Below are 18,488 nucleotides of genomic sequence, written 5' to 3' on the forward strand. Positions count from 1 at the left end.
TTAACGTCCAAGGTATGAAGAGCTTTTTCCGCTGCCGATGATGGGGTCGCGAAGAAAGTAGGGAGGACAATGGACGAGTGTTTGTGATACACTGTAGGAACTTTCGGAACGAAAGTAGGATTAGTTGCCAGAACCACCTTGTCTTTAAAGAACCTTAGGTATGGAGAATCTACGACCAACGCTTGCAGTTCCGAGATTCTCCTAGCTGACGTGATAGCAATTAAGAATGCCAACTTCCACGATATGAATTTCATGGCCGAAGTGGCCATAGGCTCAAAGGGTGGTTTCATTAAGCCTGCCAGCACTACGTTGAGACTCCATGTTGGTGGAAAACATTCTACTGGGTGAAAAGTTCAAAATAAACCCCTCATGAAGTGTTTCACTAACCTGTCGCTGAATAAAGAAGACGACTGTCTCTTCCTCGTGAACCTAGAGATGGCCACCAGGTGCACCTTTATCGATGTGAAAGATAAACCCCCCTCTGCCAAGTGAAGCAGATAAGGCAGAACTTGCTCCGGAGTCACGTTTAACGGGTGCAGTCCTTGTTGTCCTCGACACCATTCACAGAACCTTCGCCACTTATACGTGTAAGATTTGTTGGTATAAGGGGCCCGAGCCGCTTGCAGAATTTTCTGGCAATCCTCCGAAACGTCTAAGGTACCAAATTCAGAAAAGTCAGGAGCCAGGCTGTGAGGTTGAGACTGTCCGGGTCGTGATGCCACACCGTACCTTTGTCCCGGGACAGTAGGTTCGGGACCCTCGGAAACGCTATTGGTTGATCCAGCGACAAGTGAAGCAGGTCGGAAAACCACGGTTGCCTCGCCCAGTACGGTGCCACTAGAATTACCCGGCAACTGTACCTGCGTATCCACTGCACCGTCCTCCGTATGAGGGGGAACGGAGGAAAAGCGTAAAGGAACTTGTCCGTCCATGGGAAGGAGAACGCCTCCCCCAGGGAACCCTCCTGAGGCCATTTGCTTGCGAATTGCTCGCATTTCTTGTTTTCCTTCGTTGCGAAGACGTCCAGTGGGGGGTGACCCCATTTCCCGAAAACTTTCGTCAGCTGAACTGTGTCCATTTCCCATTCGTGTATCTGGGCCATCCTTCTGCTGAGGGAATCCGCTTGCGAGTTCCTCACTCCCGGGAGATGGTGAGCCACGATGGATATCTCATGCTTTAATGCCCAATGCCACACTTTCTGGGCCTCCATGGAAAGGGTCCTGGATCGCGTCCCCCCTTGTTTTCTCAAATAAAACATGGCCATCGTATTGTCTGTCAGCACTCGTACCCTCGATCCCTTGATGTGTGGTTGGAACGCCTTCAAGGCCCATCGCACTGCTCTGAGCTCTAACACGTTGATGTGTAGGAGTGACTCCGTTTGAGACCAACGACCTTGTGTTTGAAGAGTGCCCATGTGCGCTCACCAGCCGGTTAGAGACGCATCCGTCACTATGGTTGGCTGGAACTCTGGCTCCTGTAGGGGTACACCATTGTTCAGGTTGTGGAAACTCTGCCACCACTGAAGAGTCCGAAGCAGTTTGTCGTTGTCGATGATTATCTTGTCTGACCACGATCCTTCGGCCTGTGTCCACCGGTCCGCCAGGAACTCCTGAACTGGCCTCATGAATAGGCGACAGTTGGCCACCAGATGGATGCAGGATGCCATTGCCCCTAGGACCGAAATGTATTTTCTCACTGAAAGCTTGGTGTTTCGTCGTAGTCGACCCGCCAGTCGATTGAGTTTTGAGATTCTGTCGAGGGAAGGCTTCACTAGCCCGGACTGGGTTTCGAACTGTGCCCCCAGGAACACCAACGTTCTCGATGGCATCAGCGAGGATTTTTTGAAGTTTATGGCAAATCCCAGCTGTTGTAGAAGCTGCATGGTGGCTTGCAGACTTGGGTTGGTCGACGCTGGGGAGGATCCCCTTACCAGCCAGTCGTCGAGATATGGGTATACATGGCGGCCTTGCCTTCTTAGCCAGGCCGCTACTGGGGCCAGGCATTTCGTGAACGTTCTGGGGGAGGTTTTGAGCCTAAAGGGAAGCACCGTGAATTGGTAGTGAGTCCGCCCTATTACAAACCTCAGGAACTTCCTGTGTTTCTGACACATTGGAATATGGAAGTACGCGTCCTGCAAATCCAGGGACGCCAGAAAATCCCCTTCTTGAACGGCTCGGATCACTTCCTGGAGCGTGAGCATTTTGAATTTTAGGCTCTTTAAGGACTTGTTGAGATTGCGTAAGTCTAGAATGGGACGCCATTTTCCGTTTGGCTTTTTCACGACGAAGTATCTTGAGTAAACCCCTTGACCTTTCTGTGATGCTGGAACTAATTCTATCACACCTTTTGCTAACATGAGTGTTACCTCCTGTTGCAGTACCCTCAGATGGGAATGAGCGACGAACGCAGGTGGAATGTGCGGAGGGCTGCGCTTGAATTGTAGAGAATGTCCGTTCCTTATTGTGTCCAGCACCCATTGATCTGTCGTTATTCGTTCCCATTTGTCGACATAGGCTGATACTCTTCCCCCCCGAACGGTGTGTTGCTCGTCATTGCTGATCTTTGTTTTGCTTCTCTCTCGACGACGACGGATAGGATGGTCTCTTCCTGGAGGTCAGTTTGCTGTTTGAGAAGCACGCCTGTATCCCTGGGAGGGGTATGCCGACCTACCGAAGGATCTGTCTCCTGACGCAGAGAATCTGGAATTACCTGAAGCCCCTCTAAAGGGACAAAAAGACTTGTAGCTTCGGCCACTCTGGAGGGAACCCAATGAACGTGCCGTGTCAGAGTCTTCTTTCATTCCCTTCAGGGACTCATCTACCTTCTCTCCGAATAGAAGGTCTCCCTCAAAGGGCATATCTAAAACTTTGTATTGTACCTCCGGCCTGAAGTAGGTACACTTAAGCCATGACTGTCGTCGTAACACGACCCCATTATTGACTTGCTTGAAGCCCGATTCAGCGAGGTCCACCGCGATGTTTATTGCGTGATTGGAGGCTTCCTCACCCTCTCGGACTAGTAACATCGCCGCCTTCCTATGCTCTTCAGGAAGATGATCCAGCAACGGAGCCAGCCTGTGCCACATTTCTCGGTCGTATCTGGCTACAATAGCCAGAGAGTTTGCAGCCTTCACTGTAGTTGCTCCCACAGATAGCACTTTTTTGCCGAAGGCATCCTGACGTCTTGCCTCGTTTTCAGGCGGAGTCGTGCACTTGTGCTGGGCCTTCGCTTTCCTCGCCGCTGCCGCCGACACCACCGATTCAGGCGTTGGCTGGGAGGATAAGCACTTGGGGGTAGACTCTGGAGCCTTACATTTTTTCTCAAGGCAACCTTTTACCGCCGGTTCCGAAAAGGGGTGACGCATTGTCTGCAAACCCTCCTTCCACACATGATCTAGTATGGGTATTGAAAACACTGACCTCCTTCTCTTACCCATGTGGTCGAAAAGAAAACAGTCCTTTTTCTGTTCTTCCTAGGACAAACCGAATTCCTTACACGCCTTCTCCATCATAGAATGGAATGATGCAATATCATCCGGGGGGACGGCTGAGCCGGGCTCCTTGGGGTTTCTAACTCCACCTCTGACTCCCAGGCTGGATCCCTGGAGGGGGATGAGGAGATATCCGACATGGCTCCTCTGTCAAACTACGAATCTGGCAGCTCACCATCCTCTTGGGGTGCCTGTGGTGCTGAAATTGGCGTGCGTGAGTTGGTGGACGGGACGGGCCCGGCTCGTCGACGGGTGACTGTGGCAGGTTTACCTGAGGTAGTCTTTGGTCCAACGACTGTACTAAAGACTGAAGCGTGGACAGAATCTCCAACGACAAAACAGATTGAGGATTGAGAAGAGGGGCAGACACCGGAATTCCGGATCCCCTCGTCGACGACTTGTCAACCACTCGTAGCCCGAGGTCTGCCGGGCCAGTGTGGCTTTTCCCAGACCCTGCGGACCTCGGCCAGAATGTTCTTCTGCAAGAACAGGCCGGTACGCTCCAAAGGAGACAGGGTGAACGCCCCAGAAAGCATGCCCTCCTGCGGAGCGAGTGCCTCGGGCACCGGAACATCCAAGAAGCACATCATGTTCAGTACCCGGTCATCAAAAGCTCTGATAGAGCGGGGCAGGTCCTCATTGTCCTGATCGCCTTGCGCGTCATCCGATAGGTCAGGATCCTGCTGAACCGTGTCGGGCGTTGCCTGTCCATGGGGGACCAAAGGGGCAAAGGCGGAAGAGTCGGGGAAGGCACCGTAGGCAAGGGAGGCGCCGGCAGAACCACCAGAGGCACGGGTGGAGCCGGAGGTGCAGGTGGACATATCTCCCTAAAAAGCCCTTTGAAATATTCCCTCATGGGGTCAGTACGCATGAGCGTTTGAAATCTGCCGAAAAAGGCGTACTCCAGGCACTGTTTTGGAACCAGAGGAGGCCTCTCATGAGGGGAATAATTCCAGAGACGTAACGGTGAAGGGTGCCACACCGGCCCCTCCCCCGACGTATCCACATAAACCAAGGGTGCCGACCCAGCAGGCAATGAAACACTGTGCAGAAGGGGAATCCGGGCATTCCAATCATAAACTGGCCGATAAGGATGCGCACAAGGAACTCTATATTCACCCACATAACCAAGCCCTACACCTGAGGCCGATGGTGTAGTTGTAGGGGTAGCACCCAAAATAGCCGCCGCGGTCGTGGCGGGAACGGGCACCATTTTGTCATCACCTGAGGGGAACTGCGGCAAGTGAGGAAGTGAGGCAGCAGTCCCCGTCGATGGATCAGGGGTCTTAACTTTAGCCTTGACACAAGGAACCTCGGCATAGCCGGTACTATGAAGCCTGGAATGTTTGTGCGACATACCAACCGCCAAAATAGCCTTCCCAGGAAGGACCTCGGCACTGCCGGTAAAAGAAGAATTTTCCTTCTTTGCCCCCTCAACAGATCTGGTGTCGCCGCAAGAGCGGGAACGGTGAGAAAAAACCTTCACCGATAAGGCCTTGTCAGGCCTCTCAGAAATGTTGGTAGCTTTAGCCTCTGTACGAGGGACCTCGGACCCAGGTCGGGTAACAGCCTTATTCACGCGGGCCTCAAACATCTGTTCGGTGACACCAAGCCCCACCAAGGCCTCGGGGCGCACCCCAGTCATATTTTTGAGGGAAGCCGATAGAGAGGCCTCAAAGCTAGCTCTGTTACCCCACGACTCAGTAGAACTGGGCCTACAAGCAGCCCCCACAGGAGGGGCCTCGGAGCGTATCCACAGGCCCCTTACGGAGACCCTCAGAGAAAACTCTGGTACAATTATTTGGCCCAACGGGCACCTCAGGTCAATACCCGGTGACAGAGTGATCAACGCCCCTCCCGGCCCGGGAGGAACCCGGAAAGGTATCTGAAAAGTAAAGAACTTACCGGACGTTTCTTCATTTCGTCAATGAACGCCGGAAAATAAGAAAGAGGAGTTTGTCGAAACACCTCCTCCCACCGCTCCAACCGACGTTGGACCGCCCGGACCGAAAGGGAATCGCAGTAAAAACAGGAGTCCCAATGGTGATCCGGAACCCAAACACTCTAAACAAAGAGGATAGGGATCCGCCCTCGCGAAGCGTCGGTGACACGATGAACAATCTGGAAAGTCTAGTTTGAACGACATACACAGACTAGTACACGATCGCTAGCGAGAGCCAGGGAAGAAAATCTTCAGCGGATGCAAGTGCGTCCAGTCCCGAACGAGCGGAGAAGGAACAAGTTACTTACCTGTAACTGTTGTTCTCCAGCATGGGTCTGGCATGGATTCACATGCTCATGAATATTCCCCGTCGTCAGGCTGGGAATCCTCGGTAAAGAAAAAACCAGTATCAGTTTCGTTTCTGATCTGTCTTTCGTAGTAATAACCAATCACTGGTCTCTGCGTCATACTGACCACAGCCAATGACTGCCCTCTACCTAAGCACCGCCTCTGGCAGCCATCTTCAGATTTGGAAGCACGTGAAGTGGCAGTATGACCAAGTGAAGAGCCGCAGAGGGGTAGGCGGGAGGGTTCGCATGTGAATCCATGCCAGACCCATGCTGGAGAACAACAGTTACAGGTAAGTAACTTGTTCCTTCTCCAGCATGGGGTCTGGCATGGATTCACATGCTCATGAATAAAGAATACATAGCAGTACACACATGCACAACCACGGGAGGTGGCAAAGGCTCAACATTAAGCATCACATCGACTCAACATTAAGCATCTTACCTCCTCACCAGGCTCACCTCAGGCGAACAGGTTGCGCAGCACTGCTTGGCCGACCCTGGACTCCTCCCTGGAATCCCGGTCGACGCAGTAGAATTTCGTGAAGGTGTGCGTCGACCTCCACGTAGCAGCCCTGCATATGTCCAGCAGGGGCACACCAGATAGGAACGCCGTGGTAGCTGCGATCGCTCTGGTGGAATGGGCTCTCGGACGGCCAGGCAGCGGTCGGTTTGCCAACCGGTGACAGCACATGATACAGCCGGAGAGCCATCTGGAGATGGAAGCCTTCGAGAGAGCCTTCCCCTGATTGACAGGTCCAAAGTTCACAAAGAGTTGTGACGTCTTCCGAAAACCCTTCGTGCGGTCCACGTAGAACTTCAGCGCTCTAGCTACATCCAGCGAGTGCAAAGTCCTCTCAGCCGGCGACGAAGGCGACGGGAAGAACACAGGTAACACCAAGGGTTCGTTGAGATGGAAGTCCGACGGTACCTTGGGCATGAAGGAGGGGTGCGTCCTGAGCACTACCCTCGTGTCGTGGAAAGTCAAGTACGGGGCCTTGCAGGAAAGGGCCTGGATCTCTCCCACTCGTCGTGCGGAGGTGATGGCCACAAGAAAAGCTGTTTTCCACGATAGAAACTTCAACGGGGCCGAGTGCAGAGGCTCGAACGGAGGTCCCATGAGCTTGGTCAGCACCACGTTGAGCTCCCACGCCGGGGCCGGAGCCTTCACCGGCGGGAACGATCTGAACAGTCCCTTCATGAACTCTTTCACCAGACGATGAGACCACAAGGACGTCCGCCCCGTGGTTCTGGTGTATCGGGAGATCGCAGCAAGATGAATCTTGATGGACGCGTGTGCCAGACCAGCTTTGGCCAGCGTCAGCAGGTACGGCAGTACTTGGGGAGCCGTAATCCGTAGAGGGTTAATCTTCTGTGCGTGGCACCAGACAGAGAACCTCTTCCATTTGTGTCCGTAGCATTTAAGAGTCGAGGACGCCCTGGCCTTTGCAAGAACCTCTCTGCAATCGGCCGGTATGTCGTATCCTCCAAACTCTAGCGCTGCAGGAGCCAGGCCTGCAAGTTCAGCGACTTCGGGTCGTGGTGGAGGATGGCGCCTCCTTCCCTGGAGAGTAGATCCGCGTCCGCCGGCAGCTTGATCGGCGGGGACGCTGATAAGTCCAGAAGGTCCGGGAACCATATCTGCCTCGGCCACGCAGGTGCGACGAGGATCATCCTGCACCGTGACCTCTTGAGCTGGTTGACGAGCCGGATTAGCAGAGGCAAGGGAGGGAACGCGTAGAGGAACAGGCCCTCCCAGGGGAACGAGAAAGCATCGCCCATGCTCCTCGTCTGGGGAAACCTGCTGGCGAACCTCCGGCACTTGGTGTTCGTCGCCGTCGCGAACAGGTCGATCTGGGGTGTGCCCCACCGTCGGAAGAGGCGATCCACCAGGTCCTGCCGTAGTTCCCACTCGTGGCACGAGCGCAGCTCCCTGCTGAGTGAGTCGGCGATGGTGTTTTTTATCCCTGCCAGATGAAACGGCACCAGAAAAATCCCTTGGGCGACGGCCCAATGCCACAGGTCCTGCGCCTCCTTGGACAGCGCTGGGGACCTGGTTCCGCCCTGTTTCCTGATGTAAAACATGGTGGTGGTGTTGTCGGTGAAGATCCTCACCACCTTGCCCTTGAGGGACGGAAGGAAGGACCTGAGGGCCCAAAACACTGCACGGAGCTCCAGGACGTTGATATGCAGGGACTTCTCCGTCGGGAGCCAGAGTCCCCTTGCGTGCAGATTTTCGGTGTGCGCTCCCCACCCTTCCAGGGAGGCATCCGTGGTCACAGTCTCCTGGTGGGCTGGGGTCTGGAAGTCCATGCCCGCCGTCAGATGCGCGCGGGTGCCCCACCACCGTATCGCTAGTCGGAAACTCTCGTCGAGCTTGATCCTTTCCTCGAAGCTGCCCGTCGTCTGGATCCAGCGCGCATCCAGGAATTCTTGCAACGGGCGCATCCGGAGCCTGCACATGGGAATGAGGTAGATGCAGGAAGACATCATCCCGAGGAGGGACTTGATGGACCTCACTTTGGCCGCGTCGGCCACCAACATCCGTTGCACCTTGCCCAAGATGGTCCTGGTCCTCTCCTCCGACGGGGAGGCCAGAAGGGACACTGTGTCGAGCCTCGCTCCCAGAAACAGTGCGACTTGCGCGGGCACCAGGTGGGATTTGGCGTAGTTCACGGAGAATCCCAGGTCCGTGAGGAGTTGGACGGCCCTTGCCGTGTGGACCACGGCGAGCTCCCTTGTCTTGGCGTGGATGAGCCAGTCGTCCAGGTAGGGGTAGACGTGAATCCCCTCGCGGCGCAGCTGCGCCGCCACCGGTGCGAGGCACTTGGTGAATACCCTGGGTGCCGACCGTAGTCCGAAGGGAAGGGCTTTGAACTGGTAATGACGCCCTTGGACCACGAATCTGAGGAATTTTCGGTGCCCCTTTAGGATGGGAATGTGGAAGTAGGCATCCTCCAAATCCAACGACGATAGGAAGTCTCCTTCCTCCAGCTGACCCAGGACGTGCTGGAGGGTGACCATCCGGAACTTCTGCGCCTTGATGAACTTGTTCAGACGTCGCAGGTCTAGGATGGGGCGCCATCCTCCCGTCTTCTTCTTCACGAGGAAGTATCGCGAGTAGACTCCGGAGCCCCGAAGCCTCTTTGGGACGAGTTCGATGGCGCCCTTTCTGAGCATCGCCTTTACCTCCAGGAGAAGTTGAGGGACGTGAAGTTCTTTCCTGGCCACGGGGGGGACGCGCGGGCACCTTCTTTGAAACTCGAGCGCGTGGCCCCGGGCCAGGGCGTCCAGCACCCAACGGTCGGTGGAGATGGACTCCCACACGCTGACGAAGCCCGCCAGCCGGCCTCCCACCGGGGTGCTTCGGTGGGGGCCCGACCCCACGGCCGGTTCAATCCTGCTTGGACGCGGCCTTGCCGCCTTGACCTCCTTGGCGACGACGGCGGGGTCCGCTAGACTTGCCTCGTCCTCTGTAGGCCTCTTGCGACGACGAGCGGGCCGCTTGACGGTAGGAAGCGAAACTGCCGCCGGAACCTTTGGAGGCGCCCTTGCCTCCGCCGCTCCGAAAGGGCGTTCGTCGTTGCTGCAGGACTCCAAGGGCCCGGGCCGTCTCAGTATCCGCCTTGATGGCCTGAAGGGAATCGTCCACAGTCTTCCCAAACAGGTTGTTCCCGTCGAAGGGCATGTCCAGGACTCTGGTCTGGACGTCCTGCCGAAAGTCCGTAGCTTTGAGCCATCCACGACGTCGAAGGCAAACGCCGTTGCCCAGCTGGCGGAACCCAGTGTCGGCGATGTCCGTCGCCACGGTGATGGCGTGGTCCGACGCCACCTCACCTTCCTGCAGGATCTCAAGGGCCTCCGCCCTCTTGTCGTCCGGCAGAAAATCCAGCAGGGGAGCTATCTTGTACCAGAGCTCCCTGTCGTAGCGGGCCACGATAGCCAAGGCGTTGGCCGCTTTAATCGTCGTCGCTGCCGACGAGATGACTCTACGTCCCATAGCATCCAATTTCTTTCCCTCGCCGTCCGGCGGGGAAGTCGATGTGGAGGCCGCACCCCCCCCGCTTTCTTCCTGGCTGCCGCGGAGACGACGGAGTCCGGGGTAGGCTGCGCCCGGAGGCATAGGGGGGCCGTGTCCGGGACCCGGTACTTTTTCTCGTACCGGTCTCTTCTAGCTGGCGTCGTGGAAGGGTTCTTGAGGAGGGAAAGGCCCTCATCCCAAATGTCGTCCAACAGAGGCACTGCGAGGACCGTCTTCCTCTTGGCCTCGCGCCGCTGATAAAGGAAGCCTTCCTTTTTCTTCTCCTCAGGGCAGAGTTGGAAAAGCTCGGAAGCCCTGGAGATCATGGAGTGGAAAGATCCGATCTCGTCGGGCGGAGAAGCCCTGGTGGGAGGCGACGACGGAAAATCCTCGTCGTATGCCTCGTCGTCCGTACCCGTCGCTGCCGTGTCAGTCCCCGTATCATCCCCTCGGGTGGACGGGGAGGAGGGCTGGACGGGGCGCGACGGTTGAAAAGGAGGTGGTGGATGGATCCTTCTTTTCTTGGTAGGGGGAACACCAGAAGGTCCCGGTTCTGGATCCCCCGACGGGAGAGGTTCCTCCGTCGGTAACGGTAGCCTCGTCCTTATCTCGGAGCATAAGGACTGTATGGCCAACAAAATGGCCGCCGAGTTGTCTTGCGGCGCTGGCAGAGGGGAATCCGACGGGCGAGCAGGGGCCCCGTCGGTATCCTCGACGATGTCGTCGTCGTCACCTGCGTCGGGGTCCATTCCGACGGGCTGGCCTTCTTCCACGCCTAGGCCGTGGCTTAAGACCTCGATCAGCTCCTCTTCTGAGGTTGAGGCCGAATCTACGACGACGCCCTGCCCCCCCTTCTTCTTCCCCACGGAGGGTTTCACGGGGGTCCTATCGATGGGCACAAATGAAGACTCCCTCCGAGGAGGCAGGGAGATTCTGGGCCCTGAGGTCGCCACCACTGGTGCAGCCACCACAGGCTGAGCCAGGGCCGCCGCGACCGTTTCGATAGAGGGCTTGGTCGGATGGATCAAGGCCTTCACCATCTTAGGTGCGCTCACCGCCTTATCCTTGAGGGAGGGGGCACTGCCACGCTCCTCCTCTGCCTTAGAGCTCGACCGGGGCCTCTCCAGGAGCTTCGCCGGGTGCTCGGCCTTCCTCTTACCCGACCCAGAGCGTTGGCTCGTGGTTGATGGTGCCGGGGAGGGTGCGCCCTGCCTGGCGCCCGTAGAGCCCGACCGTTCGGCGCTCCCGGTGCCAGCGGACTCGCGGTGCTTGGCCTTATGTTGGGCCCCCGTCGCCGGGGCGCCCTCAAAGGTCTTAGAAGACCGCTCGGATTTCTTCTTCTTCTCGCCAGACGGGCTCTTACCCTCCAGCCAATTGGCGAGACGTTGATGGCGGTCCTTCATGGTCCGTTCCGACATGTTGCCGCAAAACGCACAGTCCTTCTCCACGTGCGTCTTGTCCTCATGAAGGCAGTAAAGGCAGAAAGAGTGTTCGTCCTCCTTGAAGACGTTCTGCAGCTGGCATCCAGGGCAGACCCTGAACAGCTTTCCGGGCGTCGAGCTTCCCTTCTCCTGGGCCATCTCCGAGACCGGGCCTGAGAAGCTTCTGGAGTCCTCCGAAGTGTAGCTCGACGAATCTTCACCCTTGGGGGGTACAGATGAATCCGACACGGGTCCCCGTTGATCGGATGTAGGATCGGTGGAGCTTGAGGCTCTTTTGACCGAAAGAATCGAAGTTTTTTGTGAAAAAGTGCGAAAAATAGCACTAACGCTCGAGAGCAATAGCACGAGGATCCCAACACATGAACGTGCGGTAAAAATCTGAAGATGGCTGCCAGAGGCGGTGCTTAGGTAGAGGGCAGTCATTGGCTGTGGTCAGTATGACGCAGAGACCAGTGATTGGTTATTACTACGAAAGACAGATCAGAAACGAAACTGATACTGGTTTTTTCTTTACCGAGGATTCCCAGCCTGACGACGGGGAATATTCATGAGCATGTGAATCCATGCCAGACCCCATGCTGGAGAAAAGGACTGATGGGCGAAGCGTGGGGTCCTATTTGAAGGTACAGGACAATCTGGTGCAGAGCCAGCATTGTGAATGTTTCTTTTTGTATCTATTTCTTCACAGGCCTGAGATACAGGATGGGTCAGATGTCGGTCTTTGGCCTTTTTTCTGGTCTTCTTTGTCTTTGTTTTTGCAGAACTGCTTTTATGTCATTTTTTGGGTGTGTCAAAGTTTCTCTCTTGTTATGGCTTGGTCTGATGTGATGGAATTTTGTTTGAAGGTCTGTAGGCCCTGTTCTGCATCCCAGCATAATGCCGCCGAGCATCTATGCACTGTTCATCATGCTTGAGAGGCCACTGGGATTTCTGGGTTGGGGAGCCTCTGCCACAGCAGCTGCAGGTTGTGGACTGTTTTTGTGTTCATTTTCGGGACTTATTCGACTTCCAATACCCAAAAAATAGTGGACCCTGTCAAAGGAAGGCCTTGGATTTTCTGTTTGAGTGAGATGCCCTTAAGTCCATGGTACTGGATTAGACAAACAAATGTTCTTATTGCCATGAATCATTAAGGTGACAGGAGGGACTTTCTAAGTTCTAGCCTCTGTCAAACTGGCAAAGTCGAATCAAGAAAAAAAGTACAAAGCATGTAACCAAAACCTGTTATTCATTAAAGTACATCCTAGTTATGATAATATGGTAATGGCAGCAGGAAACAAAAGGTTTGCTTCCTCTTCAACCCCATCATCAGCGACAACAAAGAAAGAGGGCACAAGGCTCTGCATAGAGAAGAAGCCTGCTTTGGCATTGTGGTTTTAGATCAACCACCCTCTGACAAAGATATTGAGCAGGATGTAGAAAACCTCCACATTGATATTTTTCCTCTTTCGAGGTTGAATATCCTGACATTATAATAATAATTGTTCTTTTATAATGCGCTTCATACCAACGAGTGGTTTCCAAGCGCAGGATCTGGATTCAAAGCTGTGTTGTGCTGCGTTGTCTTGCTTCCAAGACAAACGTGTTGCCCCTGAGCTATCCTTCCTCCCCAATGTGTGTCCCGGTGCCAATTTTGCCATTGGTGAGTGTTTCGAAATCAAGGGCTTCATTTTAAATAAAGGAGAAAATTGCACATAGGTTATCTCCAACAGTTGCACTGTCTGCTTTTAGCCGAAGCTAAAACCAGTCGGAATACCCACAAATCCACTGGTTTTACATCAGCATGAAAATGTCATTGAAGTATTGGCTCACACAGGATTATGATTGAAATGGTATTTGTTTCCAGTCTCATAGATAACCCACCGGATACATCAACAGCAAACAAACAACTCAACAGCATATTCCACAGTAGCATCTTTCCCTTGGTGTTCTACATGCTCTATTCCATGCCCCGTGTTCCATCGGTGTCCCTCAAAACATAATAATCACATTGCATAGAAATAAACACATAAACCAAGATACTAGAGTCATGAAACCATGTGTTTTTTGCAGGTGTAGATTAAGGGATACGCAGACACAAAAATCCTGTTCCATACCCCAGTTCCGCCAGTGAAATCCAGGAACATCGAGCACAACTAGTGGTGAGAAAGCGGACACAAAGGTGTTATCCCACCTTTAAGTATCGCTTTGTGCAATCTGCAAACTTGGGAAAATAAGCCACTGATTGTCTCTGCATTGTAACAAACATCACTGTTGAAGCTTCTGTGAAGAGGAGCACATCCTAGGCGAGCCTCACAACGCCATACTGTTTGACCAGCTGTTGATCCCTTAGGACCTTGTGCTGAAAGAAAGGAGCATCAGACAGTGCAGAAAGGGGGATCTCCCTACCGGTTGACTTCCTAAAAGGCCTCCTTGAGCCAGACAACTGTGATCTAAAACGTCGTAACATGCCCATCCCTTCATGAAGGCCCACCGCCTCCCTTTTCCTCAATCTCCCGGAAGGTATTCCCTGACAGACCTAACATTTCTCAAAACTGTTGCCATCATACAAAGAGTACTTGCAAATGTCGAGCACATCCTGTTTTGCCATCTTACTAACCCACTTTGGGCCCTTTTCATACAGGGCAGTTACCCTTAAGTCTGGGTTAAAGAAATAGGACTAAAAAAAAGAGCAACAACCTGACAGAAACAAGGTGCAGCTCTCTGTAAATTAAGAACAATCTTGAAAACCACTGAACTAACCATAAAACAGCAGAAAAAAGGAGTCACGTATGATGTAAACTTATGACTGACTCATGTGTCCTTTCATTCCTAAGGTATTTAAAAACAAAAAAAGACACAGACATGTTAAGTTAAAGGTTGGATTATTTATAGTTGGCCAAGTTACAAAGAGTTTAAGTTTGTCGATTATTAAAAATGTCTTCTGGGATCCTACGTATGCTTAGGGATATTTTAATATTCATTAATAATCAGAACTCATTATAGTGGATCCATAAACATTAAACATGAGGTGAACAATTGTAGCTTTTTTCAACTGGGTTGTTTTATCTGACATCTATGCCAATGGAAACAAAAACCATTATGTATCTAAATGTCTTCATAAATGTGTACATTATTTCAACTTAGAGGTGTAGATTGTTCCCTTTGCAGTATATTGTAAGAAATGTTTATTAAAGAAGGAATCCCTATATGTGCTTTACATTTTGTCTTTGTCGCGCCCTGATGCCTGTTGAGTTTTCGGCACGTAACAAATGAATAAATAAAATACATTTGGCTGTTGACTGAGCAGCTGCTAAAACCGAGAGAAACAGAGAAGAATTGTATTGTGGGAGTTACGGTTCTTACAACCAAAAAGCATGATACAGTGGCACTGACAAAGCCAAGAGGGCCAAGGCAGAAATGCATTATCAGAATTATGATTCTAACGTTCTGAAAGCCTAGCAGTGTGGCATCGACAAAACCATGAGAATCAAAGGAGGATTGCAACTCAGCATTTAAAGATTAAACCAACCAAAAGACTTGTGACGAGGCAATGTCAAAGATAATAGAATCCAGCCCTACAGATAAGGGGTGCATCAGCTACTTTTACTCCCTAAACATGGGCAAATACTCCCAAAAAATAAAAATAGGAAAAGGACATGTAGAATCTTGCACGCATGCTTTCACCTCATAGCTCCATGGATATGTTTGAACCAGTAGTGCACGTAGTACCACATGAAGAAACTATTATTTTTAACTGCCTGATTGGAAGAAATAAGCATGCATCTTTTAATGTTCATGAATAACTAGGTGCAAAGAAATAAATATTACAAAAATATTTCCGTTTTTCAGTTAAAACATATTTTTACTCACTTATAAAATACTCTCATAGGGAATTTGACTTACATTTTAACACCCTAAAAATTCATTTTACTCCCAACTTCCAAAAATAGGGAGTAAAATACGCCCACTTCCAAAACCTATCTGGAGCACTGATAGAACCAAAGAGGAATTACATCATTGGAAATGTAGTTTGAACATTCCAAAAGACAGTGTAGAGTTGCTGACAAAGCTAGGAGACTCTTTATGCTGATGTAGTTTTAATTATTTAAAAACCATGTGCAGTGGCAGCGACAATCTTCAAAACCAAAAAAGAGACGACAAGAGGCAGACACGAGTTGCTCTAACTTTAAAACTACCAGTACTGCTGAGGCAAAAATTGAGTGACGTCAACCTTGTTGAGAAAAACTATATTAAGTTAAAAGTGAAAAAGCTTTGACTTGAAGAGGAAATAGAAAGACCATGACAATCCTGAGAGTCAAGAAAGCGGTGGAGCCAGAGGTCCACCTGATGCATATTCAATTGAATGTCAAAGAAATAATACATTTCTTTTTACACTATTTAAAATCAACTAATTTGAAAACAATTACATATAACACATCAAAAATAGATCACAGTCAGGACAAATGTGTGTTCCTTTAAAAACCAATGGCATTAATAAAAAAGCTCTTTAGTTTAGGGGATTTTATGGTTAGCTGCCAACAAAGCACATTCCTTTTTTAGTAGAAGTAGTAGTAAAAATATGTATGAACGCAAACAAGTTACCAGTAAAGACACTTGTTTCAAGGCACTATATTAGTACAATAACCTCACAAAGCACAAGTTGAAGTGGAGCTAGGTAAACAATTCAAACCTAAACATTTCCTAAATACTGTAGGTTACTTAAAGCAGCTGTGCAAGTTAACTCTACCTCAATGTAAACTCACAACCCCAGCCACATCTTAGATGGAATCACTAATGAGATCATCAAAGACATCACATATGATATCGCCAATCACAGATGACAACAAAAATAACATAAACGTACAACCACTTAAGAAAAGCATAACATAACAGCAAATTCATTTTGTGGGGACAGAAACATCTCAAGAATTGTGACATTAAAAACATAAAAGAGGCTATGTTGAAGTTTTGTAAAGATTCTGCTATCAAACGCCACTTATTTCAAAGGTTTTTTTGTTGTATTGTACTGCATGGTGTCTTTTTATAGATGAAGATTTGGCAGGTTTATTTGTTTCAACACTTTATACGTTAGACGTTTAAATATAAAAATCAGATATTAGATATTCTTTATTATATGGCCATTTGCCCAGCCTTTGCGAGTGAATATAGAAACAAAACTGTGCCACCCTGACCACTTGCACTATCTTTTAATTGCAGGAATGGACCACGTATGTTAGTGATTTTGTATATAATAAGAATAATCATTACACTAAACCTTTCGATGAACCAATTTAGCTACTATACATATGTAACCTCTTATTAAAGGGAATTTGCACAGGTTTTGCATGTATCATAACCGGATGGAAAGAGGAAGGAAAACCTAACACTATTATGAGTGCAGTGATTGCAGTTTTGTAGATCAATGTGTGCATTTTTTATCAATTGAAAACTGGAGGCAGATAATCTTAGACAGAATAGAGGTGAGAATGAATGTAAAAGTTAATCACGAAATGGCAGCTGCATAAGATCTCATTACTCATAGATTTTCACCATCCATAAAGCAATGACTATACAGAAAGTATTGGATAGTGAAAGACCTGATGCTGGGGAAATTATTTGTTCTCAATAGCTAAAGAGAGTAAACCTTAAACATGAGGCTTGCACTAATCAAGTATGGATTTAACTTGTCCTCATTGAAGGAATCATTTGAAGCTCAATAACAAGGATTCAAGCTGATACAGAAAATTCATTTAGTCTTGCATGGTTGAAAACATTGCAATTCCCGAAAATACAAGATGATTCTATCCACAGTGAGGCAAAACTACTCCTCTCAGCATGACCATATTACCTGGATGGAATTAATTTTGGCTGGAGTGATTGAGGTTCTCAGTTACAGACATCTTTCCATTGTTTTATTGTCTTTTCTAATTCCCAGGTTCTCTCAGTGAGGTATACAAGTGTGCCAGAACTTTGAGAACAGGAAATAGCATATACATCACAGCATCTCGGCCCTTGAATTACTGAAACACCTAACACAGGCAGAATTGTATGCCCATCTGTGTGTTTATGAATGTTTCCTTTCAGGGCTGTGTTGCTACTATAGCTGTTAAGATCAATATTTGACCTATTGACTTTCGCACCAATTCACCTGTTCTGACATCGCTCTGTGCTCTCCTCTAAATCCATCTCTTTGAGAAATACAGGAAGACCGTTGTTATGATAACAGATTGCTAATAAATGGTGAGGCTACAATGACGCCTTCCGTTACACTGATTTGGAGATGGATATAAGATATGTTTGTGGGTATTCCATTCAGCCATTCATGCTATGCCTACCTGAACTGCTCTGCCTCTCGACTCGTCTGTGTTCAAACACTCCAGTGGGGCCTCGACTTCGAAGTTCAAGCATAGTGACAGAAGAATCTTCAACTGCAGATAAAGAAGATGACTTCTTAATGGTACCATTACGAATACTAGCACAGCTGACTCCAGGCTGGCATCGGGACACAGAGGGTTGTGAGGCATCTGAGAAGAAAGAGTTTTTTATGAGATGTATGCTGTCTTTAACAAACCATGCTCGGGATCTCAAACATCCTGACAGAAAAATACATGCAAATTATATGAAGAGGATGTTGTGGATGGTGTACATACTGCACAATAAAAGACACTCAAAACGTAAAATTGAAGTATCAACTCTAAATCCTCTTCGTTGTCCCTGCACAGAACAGAAGAAGTGACATTCTTATCTCTATTTAATTTGGAAACAATCATGCACAACTTTTAGAAGCATGGGGGTTAATTGGTCTGAAATCTTTTTCTAGTTCTTTTCCTAATGACAGTCTAAGGAAGGGAAGATTTCTGGTGGACAACTCAATTCATTGGGTGGGAATATTTGGAATGCTACTGGTGGAGGATGACTTACTGGATAGTCTACTATAAGAACATTTTTATGAAGGCTGTAAATGATCCATAGAAATAATCTGGTTCTGTTGATAACCATTTGAATTTCTAACTACGCCTGCTATCATTTTGTTTGTAAAAGTAACAGACCAATGTGTAGTTACACTGGTGAATTCAGAAATATATTCGTGTCAGAGAACTAGGTTTTAAAGTAATATTTACAGAAACCAGGTAAAAATTCTGATATCAAGAAGTGAATTAAAACTTATCTGCAGTGAATTCTGATCCTGTATCAAAAACATGTTCTTGGGTAAAATGATTGATTAAATAGATTGTAATAGGTGAATACTGGAGTACTATGTGAT

General features: G+C 49.7%; 1 protein-coding gene across 4 annotated transcripts in view; it reads right to left on the reverse strand.

Moving 5' to 3' along the window:
* The window catches only part of SLC35F4 (solute carrier family 35 member F4), a 647,823-nt gene that overhangs the window by 284,991 nt on the left and 344,344 nt on the right, over nucleotides 1-18,488 (reverse strand). For 3 of the 4 annotated variants that reach the window (XM_069638081.1, XM_069638080.1, XM_069638082.1), the window contains exon 2: nucleotides 17,560-17,748. The exons of the other annotated variant lie outside the window; for it this stretch is intronic. In XM_069638081.1, the coding sequence (XP_069494182.1) occupies nucleotides 17,560-17,748 (189 nt within the window). The remainder of the gene's footprint in view (nucleotides 1-17,559; nucleotides 17,749-18,488) is intronic. 4 annotated transcript variants of the gene reach the window in all.

This window comes from Ambystoma mexicanum, chromosome 14 (assembly GCF_040938575.1).
Source record: "Ambystoma mexicanum isolate Mex_15411 chromosome 14, UKY_AmexF1_1, whole genome shotgun sequence".
NCBI classification, from domain to species: domain Eukaryota; kingdom Metazoa; phylum Chordata; class Amphibia; order Caudata; family Ambystomatidae; genus Ambystoma; species Ambystoma mexicanum.